The sequence below is a fragment of the Strix uralensis genome, chromosome 5 (assembly GCF_047716275.1).
Source record: "Strix uralensis isolate ZFMK-TIS-50842 chromosome 5, bStrUra1, whole genome shotgun sequence".
Classification (NCBI taxonomy): Eukaryota; Metazoa; Chordata; class Aves; order Strigiformes; family Strigidae; genus Strix; species Strix uralensis.
In genome coordinates, this window is record NC_133976.1 from 88,359,552 (window position 1) to 88,379,112 (window position 19,561).

At 46.7% G+C, this 19,561-nt stretch overlaps 1 protein-coding gene across 4 annotated transcripts in view; it reads right to left on the reverse strand.

The window, feature by feature from the left end:
* PRR5 (proline rich 5) overlaps positions 1-19,561 on the reverse strand; it is a 93,448-nt gene that overhangs the window by 41,214 nt on the left and 32,673 nt on the right. For 2 of the 4 annotated variants that reach the window (XM_074872144.1, XM_074872143.1), the window contains 2 exons: positions 12,302-12,415; positions 1,837-1,917 (listed from right to left, as the gene is read on the reverse strand). In XM_074872144.1, coding sequence (XP_074728245.1) covers positions 1,837-1,917; positions 12,302-12,405 — 185 coding nt within the window. In that variant the 5' untranslated portion in view covers positions 12,406-12,415. Of the gene's footprint in view, positions 1-1,836; positions 1,918-12,301; positions 12,619-12,638; positions 13,126-19,561 lie in introns of those variants that run through there. The other 2 variants (XM_074872145.1, XM_074872141.1) reach the window with 2 other exon arrangements.

Genomic DNA, 19,561 nt, shown 5'->3' on the forward strand with positions numbered 1-19,561 from the left:
AGATTTCGCAATACTTTTGTCCATCAGCTCAGGAATGAGTCACGTTGTTCTCCCCCAAGCACAGCAAACCTGAGCGATCAGCTGAGATAACAACAAAGCAGCGTTATCCTTACCCTGACAAAAAGAAATGGGCCTATCATGAGGCAGCAAAGCCCACCAAAAAATGGAAAAAAAATCACTCTGTTTGCAGTCAGCTTGCCTGTTTGGCTGCCTGGGATGTTGCAATAAATTCAGCACAACTATATTAGCAAGCATCATCATGCTGTAGGGCTTATACCCAGGTAAATAAAAGCAGAATTTGGGCACATTTCACCAAATAACATCTATGTATCTTCTATTTGTTGGTTCATACAAGATTATATTTGTCTCTGTCATATCAGCAGATGATTTTTCCTCTTCTGTCCTTCACCAGCAGACGAGCATCCTGAGGCAAGTGCATTGGGCCAGGAAATCTCAGCCCAGAACTACCATTTTTTGTCATTCAGATAAAGCTGAAGAATCCTAACTGCACTTACAGTAATAACGATCAACCATTATTCCAATAACTAACTCAAAATGATTGATGGATCATGCTAACTGACAGCCATCCTAGAAAAGCTATTCTTTATATGTCATTTTCTCCCCAGAGAAGTAAGAAATAACTGGAGAGTAAGTTTCTTTTGATTTTAAAAAGACAGAGAGAGAGGGGGAAAAGAGAGATCAGAGGCCAAATGTCATCCACCTGGACTCCTCTGAAGATATTCCCCCAATTAAAGGAACCAGACTGCACCAGCTATCCCAGACTGGGAACCACACAGGGACAGATAATTCCAGAATATCTGCATATTTTGTGGGTTTTGTCAGACTCCAGTGCCTGGATAGAGTGGGAATAAACAGTAAGGGAAAGGGAATCACTGAGGCTCTTATCTGAAGATGGCCAGGGCATGTAATAAGCTGTCTGTCCTTTGTCAGTGCAGCTTCTTTTCCACCGTTTATTCTTCAAAGCGTTGGGACAAATTTCTAAAAGGAAATCTGCTACTTTGCCCTTGTCAGTGAGAGAGGGTTTAGTAAATAGTAAGTGCTAGAAAAAGTAGTAAAAAGTGCTGTAAATCCAGATATCACCTTATCTCTTGGTAAACTTTTCTTTGCAACTCTAGCTTAAATAAACTGAATGGTAGGATTTTCACCTCTTTTTTTTTTTTTTTTTAGGAAAAAAAGTCTCCATTGTACATATCACTGGTCTGTCTTTAGTCTGTTGCGAACAGTATCATCACAATACGAGAAAGAAATAGGAACTTAAACTGCATTCCTCAGGTCACTGAGCTGACAAGACAGCTTTATGACATCTACAGCACGCTCAGCCTGTGTGGAAGTTGCAGCTCGATGCAAGGGACCACCAGGCAGGACACTATTCCTTGCCGTGTGACCCTGAGCACTTGGAGGCTTTACACCCTCCACAGATGCAAGGGAGGCACCTCAGAGCGAGGCCTGGCACCTGTGGAAGGGGCAGCATTGTTGTGGTGGACTAGGGCTGCATTAGTACAGGGGTCCAGGTTTTCCCTTCCTTAGTTTCAACTCAGTATGTTAAGACAGACTCTGAAATAATCCATCCTCCACATGGCTAAACACCTCCTCTGCAGGAGGAACCTGGCTCTCGCCAGGCAGCGAGGTGCTGACACACGTCAGCATCAGCTCTTCGCTGAGGCCAAACTGACCGTACCGGTTGAAACTACCACTGAGGAAAAAAAAAAAAAAACCAACTATTAATCCTGGTGTAGAAGTTTTCAAATGTGAGTGTTAGCAAACAGTACTGTGCACGCTGGCTAACAACACCTTGTGTAGAGACGAGTGTCTTACCTGACTCCTTCATTGAGGTTGTAAAGTTCATGGTCTGGGAGACCCTTACGCTGGAACACCGCGATTACTCCATTGTGGATACTGAAAGAAGACACGAGGAGGCATTAGCACCCGATCACACTTGAGAAGGGTATCACTTCCACAACAAGCCTAACATCTCTGCTTAGACACTGCAGGACCGTTTTAAAAGTCACAGATGGTACCCCATCCCAGATGCCTTAAAGGGAATTATTGCCTAGAAAACAGATGACATCTCTGAAAATTAGTTCTTTTTGATTTGCTCCAACTTCAACAGTTGCACACCTGTGTGAGACGGGACGTGACAACCTGAAATCGGTAATTTCAGAAAACTTAGGCTTACATATTTTAGGTGCTTGAAGTGTATGAAGTATAACTCTTAATATATTAATATATTAAATACATTTGAAAGCATATTTTTGTCTCTATGGCTCACCAGAGACAATTAACAGCTTCACTATGAGATCAGTGATGCTATTCCCAGTATTGTTGGCATATACTTGTCTGAGCTATGGTTACTTGATTTCTTTATCAGCAAATCAGCATTTATGCAGGCTGGGCACTATACCTGAACTTTAGCTCACAACTATAGCATCCCTTTACTAGAACATAATCTCAAGAATGGTTAGTTCTTTAAAAAAGAATAAAAGAAACACTGGAAAATTATGAATTTTAAGTCAATTTAACCAATCTCTCATTCATTTTCAAAAATGAAACAACAGAAAAGGGGCAATTGGTTACAAAGACTGTTTCTGATTACCACTCACTCATTTCACAAAGATTTATGCTCTTGATTCATCTAACGGAAAACCAAGGCTGTGCTGAAAGAACAACGCATCTATAGAGTTTCTAAGGAGGACGGCGAGAGAGGCAGCGATGTGCTCAGCATAAGCCAACCATCTGTCCTACCAAAAATACTCCCTTTTCATTTTCAATGTAATTTGTAACTGTGCCGCAGGCAGATGTTGCTTAAAGGTGGTGACTTTCTGCTGCAACCAGACGCAACCCAAGACAGGATTGAGACCACAAAATTCTTGAGCTCCACAGAAAGTCCCGTACCCAATGCTGTCCGTCCCTGGGGTGTATGGTCACCAGCCCCCTAAATTCTAGGGCACTGAATGGCAAAAACCTGCCAGGTACTGCAGGTACCTGACAACCACGTGCTTAACAGGGATGCCGACAGGTCCCAGGAACTTAACAAGAGTGCACCTCAAAGGGTTACTGAAATGAGTATGTGCTTCAAGATGAAGCTCTGAAATGCTCCTGAAATACACCTGACACAATTAGTGTGATGACACATCAGTCTAAATCACTGAGCTTATGTCTGAGGACAAAGGTAAAGAAATGCCGGTGAAAGGTGAGACCAAACCTGTTCCAGCATTAGTAGAAGGGAGCAGAAGTCTCCTTCCCCTTCCCTGACCCAGTGTCACCTTCATAGCCTCACCGCTTTGCCTCCAAAAGGGAAGAAGACTCACACGGTCCCTCCGTCTGTCAGCTCATCCCCACCCCTCCACTCCTGGAACCGCTGGGCAACCTCCACCGCATTCAACTATGGAGTGGAAGTTCCCCAAAACATGAAGGTCTTTTAGGTTTCAGCTGGGGTAGAAGGAGCATCTTTTAGTGACCAAAAAAATCCTGCACCTGAGTTTAGCCTTTACTCAACATGCACACAGATGCTTTAGCTTCCTGAGATCAAGAGACAAGAAAGAAGCCTTCATCTGCTCCACTGCTCCTTCTGCTGCTGCTCCATTTCCAGTACGACTGCTTTTACTGAAATGGTCATTCCCACCACTGGCAGTGACTGCAAGTTATTGCATTTCTGACTCAGTTACCCCGTGTGTCAAATAAAGATGACGACACTGACCACTAAAGGGTATTTTAAGATGCATTTATGAAAATCATAAGAAAAGCAGTGAGTGTGATTATCAATAGCAGTATTACATGTCCTTGCCACTTTTTTTCTCCTCTTCCCTCACCATCCTGCTAACTGCAAAGGGAAAATACAGATTTTGGCAAGTGGTTCTTCCCATTTAAGGCTGCATCTGAGGAGGGGAGATGACAACTTAAGGCATATTACAAAAAACACAGGGCAGAAGCCTTCCTGCTCTGCACCACCTCCCTGGGTGTCTGTCACTCTGCCTGTCCCCTGCCAGCCTGTACTCAGCAGGAGCTAGGAACACAACAACCAGCCTCAGGGATGCTCAGGAGGTATATTTAGGAGCCACCAAATTGAATCTCACCCCTAGAACATCTGAAAAGATCTTCCAAGAATGAGAAGCTACAGCATACACATCCCTCCTGGGGAGCTGGTTTTACCAGTGACTCCGCAATATCGTTTTTCAGAGCTTTGCAGCTGACCTCCCCCTGCTCACACTGCACTGGAGTCTGGTGCAACGGAGCAGCAACCAGCTTTGGAGCTCTGGAAAGCAAAATCAGGACCAGATTTGCCCATCCTGGAGGTACCAGGATTGAGGGTTGCCTTGTCTTGTGAAAAAGAGCTACAGGCGGGATCTTTGTGAGGTCTCTAGAGGGAGGAAGCCTGATTCCCACTGGCAGACAAGCTTGGTGGGCTCAGGGCCAGAGCCAGCCCCATGCGGCTGCTCCCACTGCAAGGGGATAGCATTGCAGGCCCTGGGGGGGGCCCTGGGGACCCCCAGCACCCACATTAAACCTTCCCAGGTTCACGGTAAGACAATCCCTTTCAACACTTGCCAGGAGCAGAGGGCTGGGCTGGAAGGTAAACCCGACGCTATTCCCTGAGATTCGAAATGCAGGCACACAACAACGCTGAGCGGCAGAGAGATGCACTGTTAGGAAAGCTCAGCCACATTCCTCTGTGGAAAAAGGAAATTAAAAGTGGCAGGTGAAGGGTATGACCCACTGTGGAGAAATGCACAAGCAGATAAAAATAGGAACCATTATCCTCTTCTCTCTTTCACTCCTTTGACAATATTTCCAAGGTGTTAAGCACTCCCCCTGGCACAGTGGTCCCTCTTTCCCCCCTACACCCACGTGCACAGACATAGACTCATGATCCAACCCAGCTTATTTTGGCTGGCTCAGACACACTCAATTTACGATTAATTGAAAATTGGCAGCTAAATGTCTGTAGTATACAGCGAAGCGACTTGGGTATTTTAATATTATGAGTAATATGTGAAGTACGATTAATGTAGTGAGTAAAACAAGCAGTCTTTACACGCTCTTCTGATTCGGAAATGAACTTTGCAATGTTCCCTACCAGCCTTCTGCAGAGAAGAATGACTAAATATCTCTCCTAAAAGTCAACACGCTCTCTCCCCTTCTCTCCGGCACTCCTTTCTAAACGAGGGGGAGGTTTTCTCTTTCCAGCTTAACAGGTCCGTTATTATTCCTCAAAAAAGTAAGAGAGGACAAGCTTTTTTGACAAGAACTAAGGGGGACAGGTTGAGAGCGTTTAAGTGTGTAGTAGAACTGTACCTACATAAAACATCCTGGCGGTGATCTTTTCATCTGCCTGGGATCTCCCTTGCACTAAGGGACAACTGCCTTGTCTGGAACACAAGTCCTGGCCCCGCTACGCTGACCACCCGCCCTTCCTTGCCATCGCAGCGCTGGCACGCAGGGTGCAGGCACACAGGCCCAGGCTGCATGGGAATATCGCCGTAATCTGGCCCTTCACACTTGCTCAAGAAGCAACAAAGAGGAGTCAGAATAACCAGGATGCTACCGGTGGCATAAACTGGTGTCAGGGTAATAAAAACCTAGCTTAAATCTTCTTAGTGACCTTAAGGTAATGAAAGAAACGAACCCAACCCTTGCTTAAATCAAAGTAATGCTATGGTTTCTGTGAGTGATTAAAAGCATTTAGTCAGAACGGTACAACCTTTTGGTGTAAAGAAAATCTGAGCTGCTGCTCACACAGAAGTCCTGCAAGATGCTTGAGGTGGGTGGATCACCTTTACTTGTGACTGCGACCAGCCTCCACTGAGGCTTAAGTCAATAATATATGTAATTAAACTTATATTTTAATCGTTAACCTGAACTGAAAAAGATCTGTAAACTCCCTTCTGTTACTCTTTTACAATATTTAAGTTACTAATGGGCGCTCTCACGCACTGATACTACTCTGAACACCTTCCCTGTAGTTGCTGCGTGTGTAAATGTGTGCCCAAGAACACAGCACTGCAGAGACAATAAAGAGCCCCAAAAAAGGTCAGTTCCTGAATTGCCCAAGCTCAGTACTGAATAAGGTTCCAGTCTCCCAGCAAGACTAGACCTCCCACTGTATGTCCAGGGTTAATAAATGCTTCTGGTTTGCTGTACTGTACCAACACACACATTTTCCGCAGAAGCGCAGATGTAACCTCCTACTCCTGCAGCGCTGCACTTTCTTCTGCTTAAGAAAATGAGCAATTCCTAATGCTCCCTGGCTAGTACCTTCTGCCAGAATGGGGGGGACCTGGAAGCTCTGTGCACCTGAGCAGCGCACCTTTGAAACAAGCTACAGCCACCCTCACACCGTGAGAAAAGGCAGATCTGTGATGGGATGACAGCATTTCTTGAAAGCACACCACCAATTCATTAGCCAGCTCCTCAACTGGTATGAATCAGAGTAAATTGCTGTGGCAGTTTTATTTAACCCGAGTTCAAGCACTAAGATATATTGTGCAGACACCTTTCCATTAAAAATATGCCACGGGTCACTCTTGGTTTGAAGACTATAGCTAGAAGAAGACATTCTGAGAGACCAGCAGCAGGGCAGAGGCTTCCCACGGGTCAGTGGGTGGGCAGGGAAGAGAGAAGCATGGCTAGAGCAGGCTGGCTGTAGGAGGGGAAAGCAGGACCAGAAACCTGCAGAGACCAGGGTTGTTTTGGGAGGTTGCCTTTAGAATGAAGACAGAATGTTAGACGGCTCCGGCAAGGTATTGTACTTATCTATCCCACAGTGGCCACAGATTGCCAAAAAAACCCTACCTACAACCAAGAAGGCACTCACAGCAACAAAAATCAACCCAGCAGCCTAAGAAATGTCACCTCTTTGGAGAGACTACTCATTGCAGATTTGCCTGATCCTCCAGAGGAGACGGCGGCTCCACGACTCACATGGGGAATGGCAGCTCCAGCACACACAGCTCAGACCTTCCCCACCGTGTGCTTCAGCACAAAGGGATCCGGGACGTGTCAAGCCCCAGAGCACAAAGTTAGATGCTCACTGACAGCACTCCCAACCAGCCTAACAGCGCGACTGCCAAGACGGGGAGGGTGGGGTTTATTATTCTGAATTTTGCATAATAGAAAGCCACTACCTATGTAGCTCGACACCACCAAACCCTACATTTCCCTTGAGCTGCTATTTGTCCAGGCAGACACCACTGCCTTCGGTGGGTGGCAGGGTGGCTCCCTCCAGCACTTCATGAACTACCACCCACCCCTGTTCTTTCACTGACGTTTTTAAGCAGCCAAGAAGAAAAAACTATTGTGATTAAAACACAGTTTTCTGCCAGGTCAGAATCAGTTTGTCCACAGAGTTGAGGAACAACTGCAAAGTTGGGCTCACACGTGTCTGTCTGAATCCTGACCTTCTGTTTGCTTCGACTCTGGCCATGGCTCTCCCAGCTCAGCGCTTCCTGGCCCACGTTATCCTTCATGCACAGCACGCAGATGATTTTGGTTCTCTAAAGCAGTCACTACCTTTGTACGCAAACAGCACAGGTGAAAATATCGCAGTGTTTATCATTTAGTGTTTGCAAATTCTCCCTTTTCCAGAGCTCCAGGTGAAGTCCCTGAGCAAAACCAATACTGTGTGAATAATCACACCCTGCAAGTACCGGGTAGTTAAAGGCAACATCTTCATTTTCAAAAGGGACTAAGTGAATTAGGGTTCATTTCCTCTGGACAGTTATGGGACTAGCTAATTAACAATAATTAACCTGATGGACTTGCATCAGAACCTCCTTGAAGACACCCTCGCTCCAAAATAAAACCTCATTTATCGGAATTAGCTTAATCCAATTGGGGAGAGCCCATTTTCAGCACAGCTTCAGTCCAGCTGCTACTCCACAGGCTTTCCATGAGGCCTCGACTCTTTCAAAATAAGCTTGCAGCTGCTCGTTCACTTATGTTTCTGAAATTTCCACCCAAGGTAGAGCAATCTGCAAAGAGGGATAGGCTGCAATTACACACTGGATCATACAAGTGAAATTAAGCCGGTTTGCAAAACTCCGTCTTCAAAGAGTTTGAGAGGCATTAGTTCACTAACATCACCAACTGTAAACATTACTCTTACGTGTAAAGAAGTTGAGACAGACAGGTGAAGGGACTTCCCTGAGGTGTACTAAGAGTTAATATATCTACGGAGCAGAGGACTAAGGAGAATTTGGCTTCCAATTATACCTGCATTCAAGCAAGTATAAATATGTCTGGAGGGCCACAGGGAGCAGCAGTTCTCCACCACCACCACTTTCTGTTACTGCAGTCAAGGCTGGCACGTGCTCCACGGTGCAGCGGTGGCTCGACCTGCTGGGAAGTCCCCTTCACCCTCCCCGTTCCTCCTCCCTACCCCACAGCTCGGCTCTGTCTGCCCCCCGTGCACACACACGGCCAGATGCTCCCAAGAGAGCTCCAAAGAAAGGGTCAAGAAAAAGAAGGTGATCCTCAGACAGGCAGAAATATTTCAAAATATTTCTAAATAAACACTAAATGTTGGAAGAAAGAAAATATCCCAGTAGAAGTCGTAGATAAATACGCTGGTCTGGAATGTTTTCTCCACTAGAAAAGCCTCCCTGTGATCTGAAAAAACATTCATTTTTAATTACAAGATGAAATATGGTTCCCATGACTGTAAAATTTACTTTACGGCAAGTTATTGTGCTTATTACAACCCTGTAAAAATTAGCCCAAACCATAAAACTCTTTCTGATTCCGTACGTCTCCTTGGATTTACTGCTGATCTCACTAATGTCCCAGGCATCTCATCCGTGTTTTCTTCGCCTTTCCTTTGCTATCTCCTTCATGTTTCCGTCAATTTTCCCCATTTTCTTACACCAAAGGGGATCTAAGTGCCTTTGACTCGAGGCTTTCCCCCGGCACAACTCAGACAGTACCAGCTCCTGATTAGGCAGTCTGTGCTAGCTCAGTCAGAATGAAAACCTCACGATGGATTTTATTTGCCCTGAGAGGGCCCCCCCCGCCCCCCAGCTTTCAAGCTCCGGATTAAAAACCCTGGGTTTCTCAGTCCAATTGGTTTAGTCAGCATTCAGCCCTCATTTTTCGCCTGAAGCAGTAAAGGAAGGGGGAGAAAAGGAGTTGAAGACAATGCTAGTGAAAAAATCGAAGCTATTTTAATCCAATGCAAATTCTGTGAGCTGTAACGAAACTGTATTGTTCCACTATGTTGCTGTTGGTTGCTAGTTAACGTGCACTGCCGGTGTGTTGATGTACAGATCTTTTGGGGTTCCTGGGAAAGCAAGCTCAGAAAAAGCCGTGCTCTAAAGTCTAATTTGCATAGTAGCAGACAGCTGCTCGGCACCGATTTCCCTTTGATTTAACAGCATCGAGAAGTTTTACAGCATTTTAGTTTGGAGGTGAAGGAAAGTTATCAGGGAGGAAGAGACCGTCCTTGCTAGCACTGAGTGGGACGTGCCCGCTGCACCCTGAACCCTGCGATTAGGCTCCTGCAGTTTGCCCTCCCTTGGTGTAAGAAAGCAGCAGGAATCCTCCGATATAAACAGTCTGAGGGCTGAGACAGCGCAGTGGTGGCAAAGAGGACGTGGCTGGGCAGCCAGGCTGTAGCCACACGCAAGCCGGCTGCAGAAGGGGAGCCACACATCCTCCTCAGGAAAAAGCCCACAGTGACAGAGCTGCTACCTGGCAGAAACCCCCCCCAGCAAAACGCAGTTTCAGCGGGGTCCCCGGCAGGGCCGAGGCAGCGTCCTCGCTCCACCTCGGACCTTCAGCGTGGGACCCGCAGTTTCGTGTGGGGCCGGGCCTGCTCTGGGGTTGTGCTTTTGACTTTCCCCACATCAGTTTTGATGAACTTGGTTCAAAGCCTCTTTCAAAAGCAGATACACACGTGCCCCACCCAGGCACAGCTGTTAACATTAGGCAAGAAACCAGCAGACATTTAAATATAGAACAGCCAGGCTTGGTGAGAGGGAAGAGCTCTGCTGGTGCATCGTCACTTCCTCCATCAGCAAGCTCTTACGCTCGATGTGGCACAGAACGAAACAGCACAGGCAATCCTTTCATTCGGAAGAAATATTCCCATAAACCAATGTATGGCGTGCTAGTCCTCTGTTGGGGCGTTTTAATTTTGCAGGGGACAAATAAAAACCCAACCACAGCCCAAGATTTTCAAAACCCACCTGAGATTCTTGGGGAGTCCAGGTTGAGACGCCCAGTTTGCCACACCAACATTAGGGTCTCTCTAGGAGAGCTGAACACCGACTCCCTCAAGACCAGACCCTGTTACTGATGCCAAGATGGGCATGCACTAGTGATAGGCAGAAGCGACAGTGGATAAATTCTTAATATAACTAATCCAACATCATTTAAGCCCCAGCTTTCCTGAGGATAAGCTCCAGCGAGGATACAAGTCTTTTTGCGCCTGAAAGAAGAATTACCCTCACTCTCTTCCACCCAGGAGAAAGCCTTGCACTATTAAATAAGAAAGAAAGGGCCTTCCCCTTGCTCATGCGGTGCAGCGGGTTCATAATCCGCGGTACTGGCCATAGCTGTGGGCAGCTCTTTGTGCAGGCACGCGATGCCCACCGCAGGACAGCCGCCCTGCCAGCCTCCCGAGGCGCTTCAGAGGCCCGTGTCACCAAACGGCAGGGATGGCCCGGCGCTACCCGCCCGGGGGAAAGGTGACCTGTGGCAGGAGAGCACGTTTAGGCCTGAGTTCACACCAAAAAATTGGTGGCAGGACGACTGGCGGGCACCTATTCCAGGAACAGGCAACGGGACAGTTGGCTAATTGTTCGGATGAGATGTGTGGATGTCTAGCCTGCTGATCAGCAACCACTTCTGGCCAGAGCGCTAACCGTCCTGTCCAAATTAAAAATAACAAACTCTTGCTCCGGCTCACTTAGGAAAACCCTCTGATGTGAGGATGAGCAGCCCCTCAGCCTGGAGCAAGCCCAGTGCTTGACCTGCTCTCCATTCACATCCGCCTGCACAGCTCCCTCCCCGCAAGCAAGACCTGGAAACGCTAATCCCTGCCAACAAAAGCTGTCAGCACACCATCACAAAAAGGCTTTGGGGATCGTATTCTGTCACCTTGGTTCACACCAAGGAGCATTTGACTCCCTGCTGCTTCCCATGGGGCTACTGGCCGAGTGAAACCCCAACTGGCATAAGCCAAGGTGGTCCAACCCAGCCTTTAATTACCATCACCATCCAGACCTCGGGGGCAACTCCGCGTCATACGAAGAACACAATATTTGAGCAGAAACTCTTTTGTGAACGGTGCAGTTTCAGTGCTAGGTGTGCTGCTGGCAGTAAACAACTAATTCATAATGCAGGCATGAAACCACAAATTGAGTGGTGAGAGGGACAGATGATGTGGGATTTTGTAATTATTTTTTTTGTGCTCAGAACTCAAATACCTTTCATAAACGTGTCTATAGTTCACTCGTATTTTTCGTCCTCCAGCTGTACTGCCATATGATTATAAAACATTACAAATGATGCTTTCCAAGCTGTGACCCAGGAGATGACATTTCATTTTCAAAAAGGACATAAGAATATAATTCCTAACAACTGAGAGATTTAGACTCATCTTTAAGAGTCTCACCAAAACGGTCATTAAGATGCTTTCTGAATATCTGTGCTAAGTGACACATTCTCAACAAAATATTTGCGTGGGTTTTTTTTTTTTGTCAAACTAATAAAATTCAGATGTGTAAACACAATAAAGAAAACAATCAGGGCTTATTTTTCCCTGTCCAAAGCGCACGTGCTTGCTTGCGCGCGCACGTACACAGAGATATTTGTATTAATGTGAGTAAACTGAGTAGACTTTGCGTATCTGTACCAACAACCAGCAATATATATAGATATGCAGATAAAATAATGTATTTTAATAGTTGTGTATATAGAATTTTTTTAAAACTAATAAACCAAATCAACCTCAAACGAGAATATCTAGTAGCTGGACCACGTGAAGTAAGTCCTTGTCCTGGCAGGGAAGAACAGGCTAAGCCATCTGCAGGAAAAGGCTCTTTGCTCTCAGCCTTCAGAGAAAGGTTAACAGCAAGGGGAAAAAAGCCGCTCCCGTCTTTTACTCGAACGCAAACTCGGAGACGCGTGACACGCTAACGCAGAAGCCCAACGTGCCGTCACCTTGCCGAGCTGGGAGCAAGGAAGCCCAGCCCGCGAGCCGACGGAGCGGCTACTCACACGTTAATCCCGGCCGCGGGAGCGCGGAGAGGCTACGGGGGAGTCGGCACATCGTGCGAGACCTTACCTGTTCCAGGTAGCGTTGGAGCAGGCCCGTCGCTGCTGGGTCCCCCGCTCATCCAAGGCTGCCTGCTCTCTCTTGCCCAGATCACTGAGGCTGGGCGAACTCATGAACTTCAACCTGCGAAGAGTCCTCATGGTCAAATGTGTGTTTGCGCGTGGCGGCTACAGATACACCATCCTGTTTACACACACACACACGCAGCTGGAGCAGCAGCAGCGGCAGCAGCAGCGGCAGCAGTGCGAGCAGTTCCCTCCGTTTGCTGTTCAAAAAAGAAACTTAAAAAAAAAAGAAGAGAGAACCAGTCTCTACGGAGCACACCTCTGCCAGCAAGAAAACAAACCTTTAATCAGATCAACTCTGACGTCATCAACTGTGGTTAATAATTTCTCCAGTCCTTTCAAAAAAAAAAAAAAGTGGAACTTCTGGCTGCTGCTGCAGCACTTTGAAGGGGCCCCTTGCAACCGCAGCTGCCCCGAGTGCGAGGGCGTCCCCTCCCCCTGTCCCCGGGCACCACGACCTGGGACTCCTGCTCAGCGCCGCGGCGGTGGCGTGTTCCACCTGTCGTGGGAACTGCTCGGCTCCCCCAGCGCCCTGGGGGGGTCTGCTACCATTTCTCAACCTCTCCCTCTCTGCCCTCATAAATGGAAATGAAACTGGAGGGCAACGGGCAGAAAAAAAAAAAAAAAACACCACCAACAAAAACACCCAAGCAACCAATACTGACGCACTGAGACTTTATTGGAAAGTTTCATAACTGCCTGTGCCCTGCCACGTTACGACACCGCACACACGCGCTCTCCCTCGCTCATACATATACATACGCACACTCCCGCACTCCCCCTCGCCCGGACGCACACAGACAGCCCCACGGCTCGCCCGGGAGCCTGCTCTGCCCCAGAGTGTCACGTAAGCCACAAGATGGAAAGTATTCGCAAGCAACACAACTGCAGAATGAAAAGTGCTCGGTTTCGCTTTTAGCGTTTTGAGGAATTTTTGGTGGTGCGTAGAAGAGCCAGACGCTTTGTCTTTCTCTGTCTTTTTTTTTTTTTTTTAAAATCGAGATAACAGCTGCACGACTCGGGGCATACTTAATTTCTACAAAAGCCCCAGGTGTCTTATCTTCAAAGGAAAAATCTTTCTCTCTCTGACTGCAGCACTGGAGCTGAAGGATATGCTGCTACAAGACTCCAGCCCATGCTTAGCTCGCTGTCACTCACTTGTGGTTCTGTTTAAATTCAGAAGCGCCTGGCTCATCTGCTAGGAAGCAATGTAACAAAACAGCGATTAGCTTTCTCAGAAAAGAAATTGTTTGCAATAGACTGAGCCGGAGCATAAGAGCTGCTCTTCTGTTGCTACGGCACTGGTCTGCAAATAGTCGGGTAAAAGCCGGGAGGGCTCCTGGCAGAGTCACCTTCCACTCACCGGAAAGGGGCTGCAATATAGAACCTACCCTTTCTTTCCCCCCCGCCCCTTTCCTCTTACTGTTTCAATCTGTGATAACTTATTGTCTAGATTCAGGCTCTAATTGAATTTGTTCGTGTCCAACTAATATGGCAAAGCTTACAATACAGGAGAACTGAATCTCTCACAGCGAGATCTGCCCTGTGTGCATCATTTACTGACACATCTCAGTAAAAACTGATTCCTCTCACTACTCACCCAAACTCAGCTAAGCTTATTGCATATAAGTATTTACTTCCAAAATTTATATTTGGTATTACCTCCATGGGAACCAGCTGCAGAACCACCTAGGGAAATAAATCCATTTTTACCTTGTGCTAGTTTGAGCAGCAGTGGTTTCATCCAGCTGCTTGCATGAGTGTTCTATTGATTGTCCTTCCCACACCAAAACCCCCGAGTATACAAATGAGCATCACTGTAGATGCCACGTAACGTTTCGCTTCGAAAGGGACCTGCAGCTCCACTCTAACCTGTGCACAAAGACACCGCTATCCCTGGCCTCTTCCAGATGTTTAAATCCTTCAAACAAACAAACAACAATCCACTATGTACGCAGCAGCAAAAGGAAAACAAACACAACAATATATGGCTGTATTCTAAGGAATGAGAGGGCTTCTACAGCATACAAATCAGCGACCAAAAATAGATACAGCAGAACACTGCTTTGTTCAAAGCGGATGAAGGGCACTCCATTCCTGGGGATAACGCAGCCTGCGAGGGCAGGGGAGCACAACTCCGGCTGAGCGTCTGCTGAGAGCTCAGATGAACGTGCGTCTACCCTGTTAAGTGAAACAACTAGTTAAGATAAACCTGTGGCCATATAATTCCATCTAATTTCATTTTCCTCCTCACTCAGTTGCTTTTCTGCTTCTCACTTGCTGTGAATTTGATGGGCCTTGCAAAATGTTGTTATACTGGATTAAACCCTTGGAATTTTTAACTCTTTGATCCCACAGCAGCGCCGGAGACTTTATAAACTGTACCCTGATGACGCCAGTATGTCAGCAGCTACATAATAACGTTTCATCTGCTTTCTTCCTAAAATCCCCAACTAGCTAATTGACTGAACCCAAGGAGCTGCTGTGTCAACCTTGGACGCGTCAGACAACGCTGCAAAAAGCAGCACTCTGCCTCCTCATAAAATGCTGAATCCCAAGAGAAGAAAAAAAAAAAAAGGACCTCTTTCCATCTGTATGTTGAAATATTACACCTATAGAAGTCAGACTATTTTTATGCCACCCCATCAATCTCAGTAACCAGTACTAGATTCAGAGTCAGCGCATGCACAAAACACATGGGAGAGGCAGCCTTCCAGTTTCCTGAAAAATTTCAGATTGAGGTAACAGGACGGGCTTTCGCTACACTTCTTCCTCTTTCCTATGATTCCACCAGATCAAATGTTGATTTATGAGAAAATAAATCATTCTCAACAAGGGCTACCTCCACCCATAATTACAGAGCAATACTTCACATTTACATTGTGCTGTGCTTCCACGGACATCCTTGACTTCACGGCATTCATTAATTCAGCCTGAGCAGCTCCTGGGTACGAACGTAAAAGCTGGAATCCGCACTTCGGCGTTAAGAGGGAAGAAGAGAAAGGTGACGTGACTTGCCCAGGCCACCTCGCGAGCAGGTGGCGTAGATGTCAAGAGATCCCAGGACCTCGACCTCCCGTTCCAGCACGCTACCGAGGGGATGCTGCAGGGACGGGGCAGCCGGGGACGCCTTGGGCCCGGGCGGCCGGAGGGCGGTGCAGAAGACAGAGCTCCTCACCGGGGCTGGCGGTGCGACCGTTCCTCTGTGGCCACTTGTGAAGAGAGTTGTCGCAATACAGCACTGCTTCAAGATCGAGAGGCTAAGCAGCAGAGATTGCTCGCTATTGGTCATGGAGAGGGATAAGAGCACTGACCGGACTAATTGGGAGGGAGGGGAGGACAGGGGATTGGCAGGGGCCCTCCCGTAGGCTCAATAACAAGCACTACAAGCTTCTTAAATAGAACAACTGCACTCAGCACATTTACAGAGCTGAGACTGTAAAGTACTGTTACGTTAATTCAGTTAATCCCAGCATGCCATGCACAGTGCTAATGCCACTATTTCACTCACATGAAACCTGCAGCTCAAAGGTTAAGTGATTTAATCAAAGCCACACAAGCACCTCAGTGTGGAAGGCACATCCAGCCCTACCTCCTGCTCCCTCCCTTCTCTTCCAACATCTCTCCTCATAAAAACAGGCCTGTCTCTACTAGAAACTGTTCTTTCATCTGTGGGGCCCACATCCTGCGGGTGACTGCAGAGTGAGTCCCGGAGCCGCCATGGTGCCGGAGACATAGGGGAATTCTGCTCACCTGGACTGACTTGCTATCTGGAGGCCTAAAACAACGTACAGGTACATGAATATAGGCTGACAGCCCAAGAGGATTTATGCTGTTATTACAAGACGACGTTGGTATACAGATCCAGGACCTCGTAGCAAACACGGCTTTTAAAATAATCACCAAGGGTAACTCCATAGTTACCTCCTGGTATGCCTGTAATGCCTGCAACAACGTTCTCACTGGGAGCCGTGGTTTGAAGACTGCATTGCAGCCCCTAGCAAATGCTAAAAAAAATACACTTGGTTTCAAAAGAATGAGATTTTCTAAAAAAAAAAAACAAAACCAACAAATAAAAGAAAACCCCCCATCATTTTATTCACATAACGCTATGTTCATTTTTACAGTACAATCATATAATTTCCTTACAAGTTTCTCTTTGACCATGATGAGAGGGGAAAGAAAGAAAAAAGTAACATTCATGAACGGGAGCATGAAGAAATTCACAATATATGAAATTCGTAACAAAGCTGCCAACACTATGACTGCTACAGGTCAACGTGTCTTTGGCTACACCGTTCTGCTACTGCAATGACAGGTTAACGCTGCAGCGATACTGGTGCCAGTGGGAGGATATAATCAGCAAGAGAATTTGCTACCTCAGCTTTATCCACCAGAGCTTTGCCGTGCAAAACCCAAGTCAATAAATATAAATTTTAATTGGGAAAAAAACCAAAACAAACTCGCTGCTTCACTTTATCTCCCCTCCTCTTTTGGAGAAGAGAGCAGAAATCCCTATGGAAATGCTGAATGGTGTACGCTCTGCAAGCGAAGAACAAAGAGGTGAAGTGTATCTACAGCAGAAAGGAGTTAAAAACCTCCCTAGACAAATGCACTTTAGTTTTTCATAAACCACACCACAAAACTTAGGGCATGCCTCAACACATGCCAAAGCTGAGGAATTAGTCTTCTGAAAAACCACACTTCTTAAAGGCACAGCACGTCCTGCTGCGCCAGCAGAGGAGGGGCAAGGCGGAAAGGAAGAGGGAGATGTGACCATCAGGAAAAAAATAAAAAGAGCAGGGGGGGAAATGAAGTTGCAAACCTTATGACTCATCAATTCTTCTCCTACAATATCCACATAAAGCTCTTTTATCATCAGAAAACAAAGAATAAAGAGAATACAGAAAGTATGAAACCAAACAGGCACTATTTTGCACCCTTCCCCCTCCATCCCACTGACTCTCTGCAACCTTGAGATACAGACACTCTCAAGGACAGTTTCTGCCTGTCCTTTATTGAGGCTGCTCACGGGACAAGCATTGCTTTGCTAGTCCTTTGCTTTATTTCTGCCCTCACCACAGTCAAACACTGATTTATAGGAGGGCACTTGGGCTCCCTGGGCCATCTCCCCAACCTCTGAAGCACCTCCTGTGTACTCCTGTACTTCTGTTACTAGTTGTTCCCACATGACAACAGTTGTCTCCCTTTAGGCAGAGCTGGGCTTTCTGCTCCTTCAACTCACGCAGGGGTGTTGTCTTTTGTGCTGTGAAAAAGAAAAAAACGCTCAAGACGCAAGTATCTCCCTCCTAAGCAAACAGAAGGTGACATCTAAGAAGAGTCCTTTGCTGCCAGAAAGGGATGCTCTGCCCCCCTCACCATTTCTGCAACAACACCTGCCTGTGCAGCCCGTCCTACAAAGCCTCAGCCCTGACCCGCAGGCAGCCACGGCTGCTGCAGTGCCTTGCACCCCACAAGGCCACCCGTAATCACGGGGGCCCATTTCCTGCACCTTCCCTTCCCAGAGTTGTTCAGTGGGAGGCAGCACCATGTGAATGTGCCCAGGAGACTTTCCCAGCAGAAGAGAGAGACCTGTGTCTGAGCAAAGGACAGCCGGGCTGCAGCAACCATCCACATCTAGCTTCTTTTCACGGTTTTCTGCTGCACGTTTCATATCTGGTCACTGACTGAGCTTCTCAGTCTCCTCACCTTGCTCCCTTCCTACTTCTCTGTCACCCTTTGCTCCTGTGCTCCCTCTTCCTTTTTTTGCCTTTCTTGGTTAGCTAATTCTTCCTCAGCAAAGTTTTTAAATAAAAAGGAAGGGGAAAGGAAAAAGAAAAAAAGAGACCAAAATGCTGGTATTAACACAGTGTTTGCAAACCACTCTTTGTCTGGCTCTAAGGGAAACAAGTCTTCGTCTTGCCTGTTTGGACTATGAGCTCTTCTTTAGCTCTTCTTTACCCTTTTCACTCGGTGTTTGTACTCCAGCAGGCAAAACAGGGCCCTGAGCTCAGAATAAGTCCCCAGTCACCAGCATAATCTAACGCAGGTCGTAAATCTAGCAATACCTGTAAGGAAACCTTTGCTCAAAGCATCCATGAAATCCCTTTGCCAGCAGCAGATTTTAGTTTAGAGCGTAACAATACAAGCAGTTCTTAAAATACAGCAGATAGCTAAATCTTTTATCTTTGTCCTTCAGGTGATAGGAATTAGGAGAGAATCAGGATAGGAATAAGCCTGTTACACCCCCATCCAAAATATCAAGCTTTCCATCAAATGGCAATTCCCCTAGCTTGCAGTATCGTTCCTCATTATCTCTTTATAGTTTCTGGGAATTAAAGATAGCGCAGTGATCTGAATAAGCATTATGGTTATGTTGGAGGAGGTGAGGATCAATGCCCTGGATGACAGGACCTACGGCACTGTCACCTTCCATTCATGTCACCTCCAGGGAAGGAGGTGGGTTTCTGAGCATCGGACGGGCCTGTTCCAGGTTTCACTGTCGCCCACCCACTGAATTCCCAACCCACTGCAGCCAGCATATACTCCAAGGCAAGCCCACAACTTTGCTGTTAAGTGGAAGTCAAACCTGTAACTGTGATTTAGAAAGCAAGGTCTCAAGAGTTCTGATCAATAAGCAAATCAAACGTTTAAAATAATTCATGCTCTTATTACAAGATCATGAGATAGTCGAAAATTAATCTTACAAAGTAACTGAGCTCATAACGCATATGATTTTTTTTTCTTTCCTGAGCTCTATGTGAATTCTTTCCTAAATTGCCTATCTTGCATAATTTTAATTGGATCCCAGAACACCATGACCTTGATGCAGCAGCTACAGTATCTCAGTGCTGTCTTCTACAGTTATATATGGTACAGCGCCTTCCAAATCTGTGAACCCTGGGAGATCAGAATGGTGTGCTGCGCAGTGCTATTTTTCTTATATCCAAACATTTCTGATTCAAGGTCTTCCAAGAAGGCTCTGATTGCCTTGGAAGGTCACCAAGACAAAGAACCCGCTTCGGCAACTAGCTAAGTTTCTAATAAACTGCACTGGTGGCCAGCTGTTAGTTATGAGCAATACCCTGGTTTTACACTCAAAGCCATGATACCACTGGTGAGATACTCTCTGGGAGAACGTGAGCACGGCTGGAAACACGAACCATGCCTTGAGATTACTGCCACCTCCTGTGCGTAAGTCAGG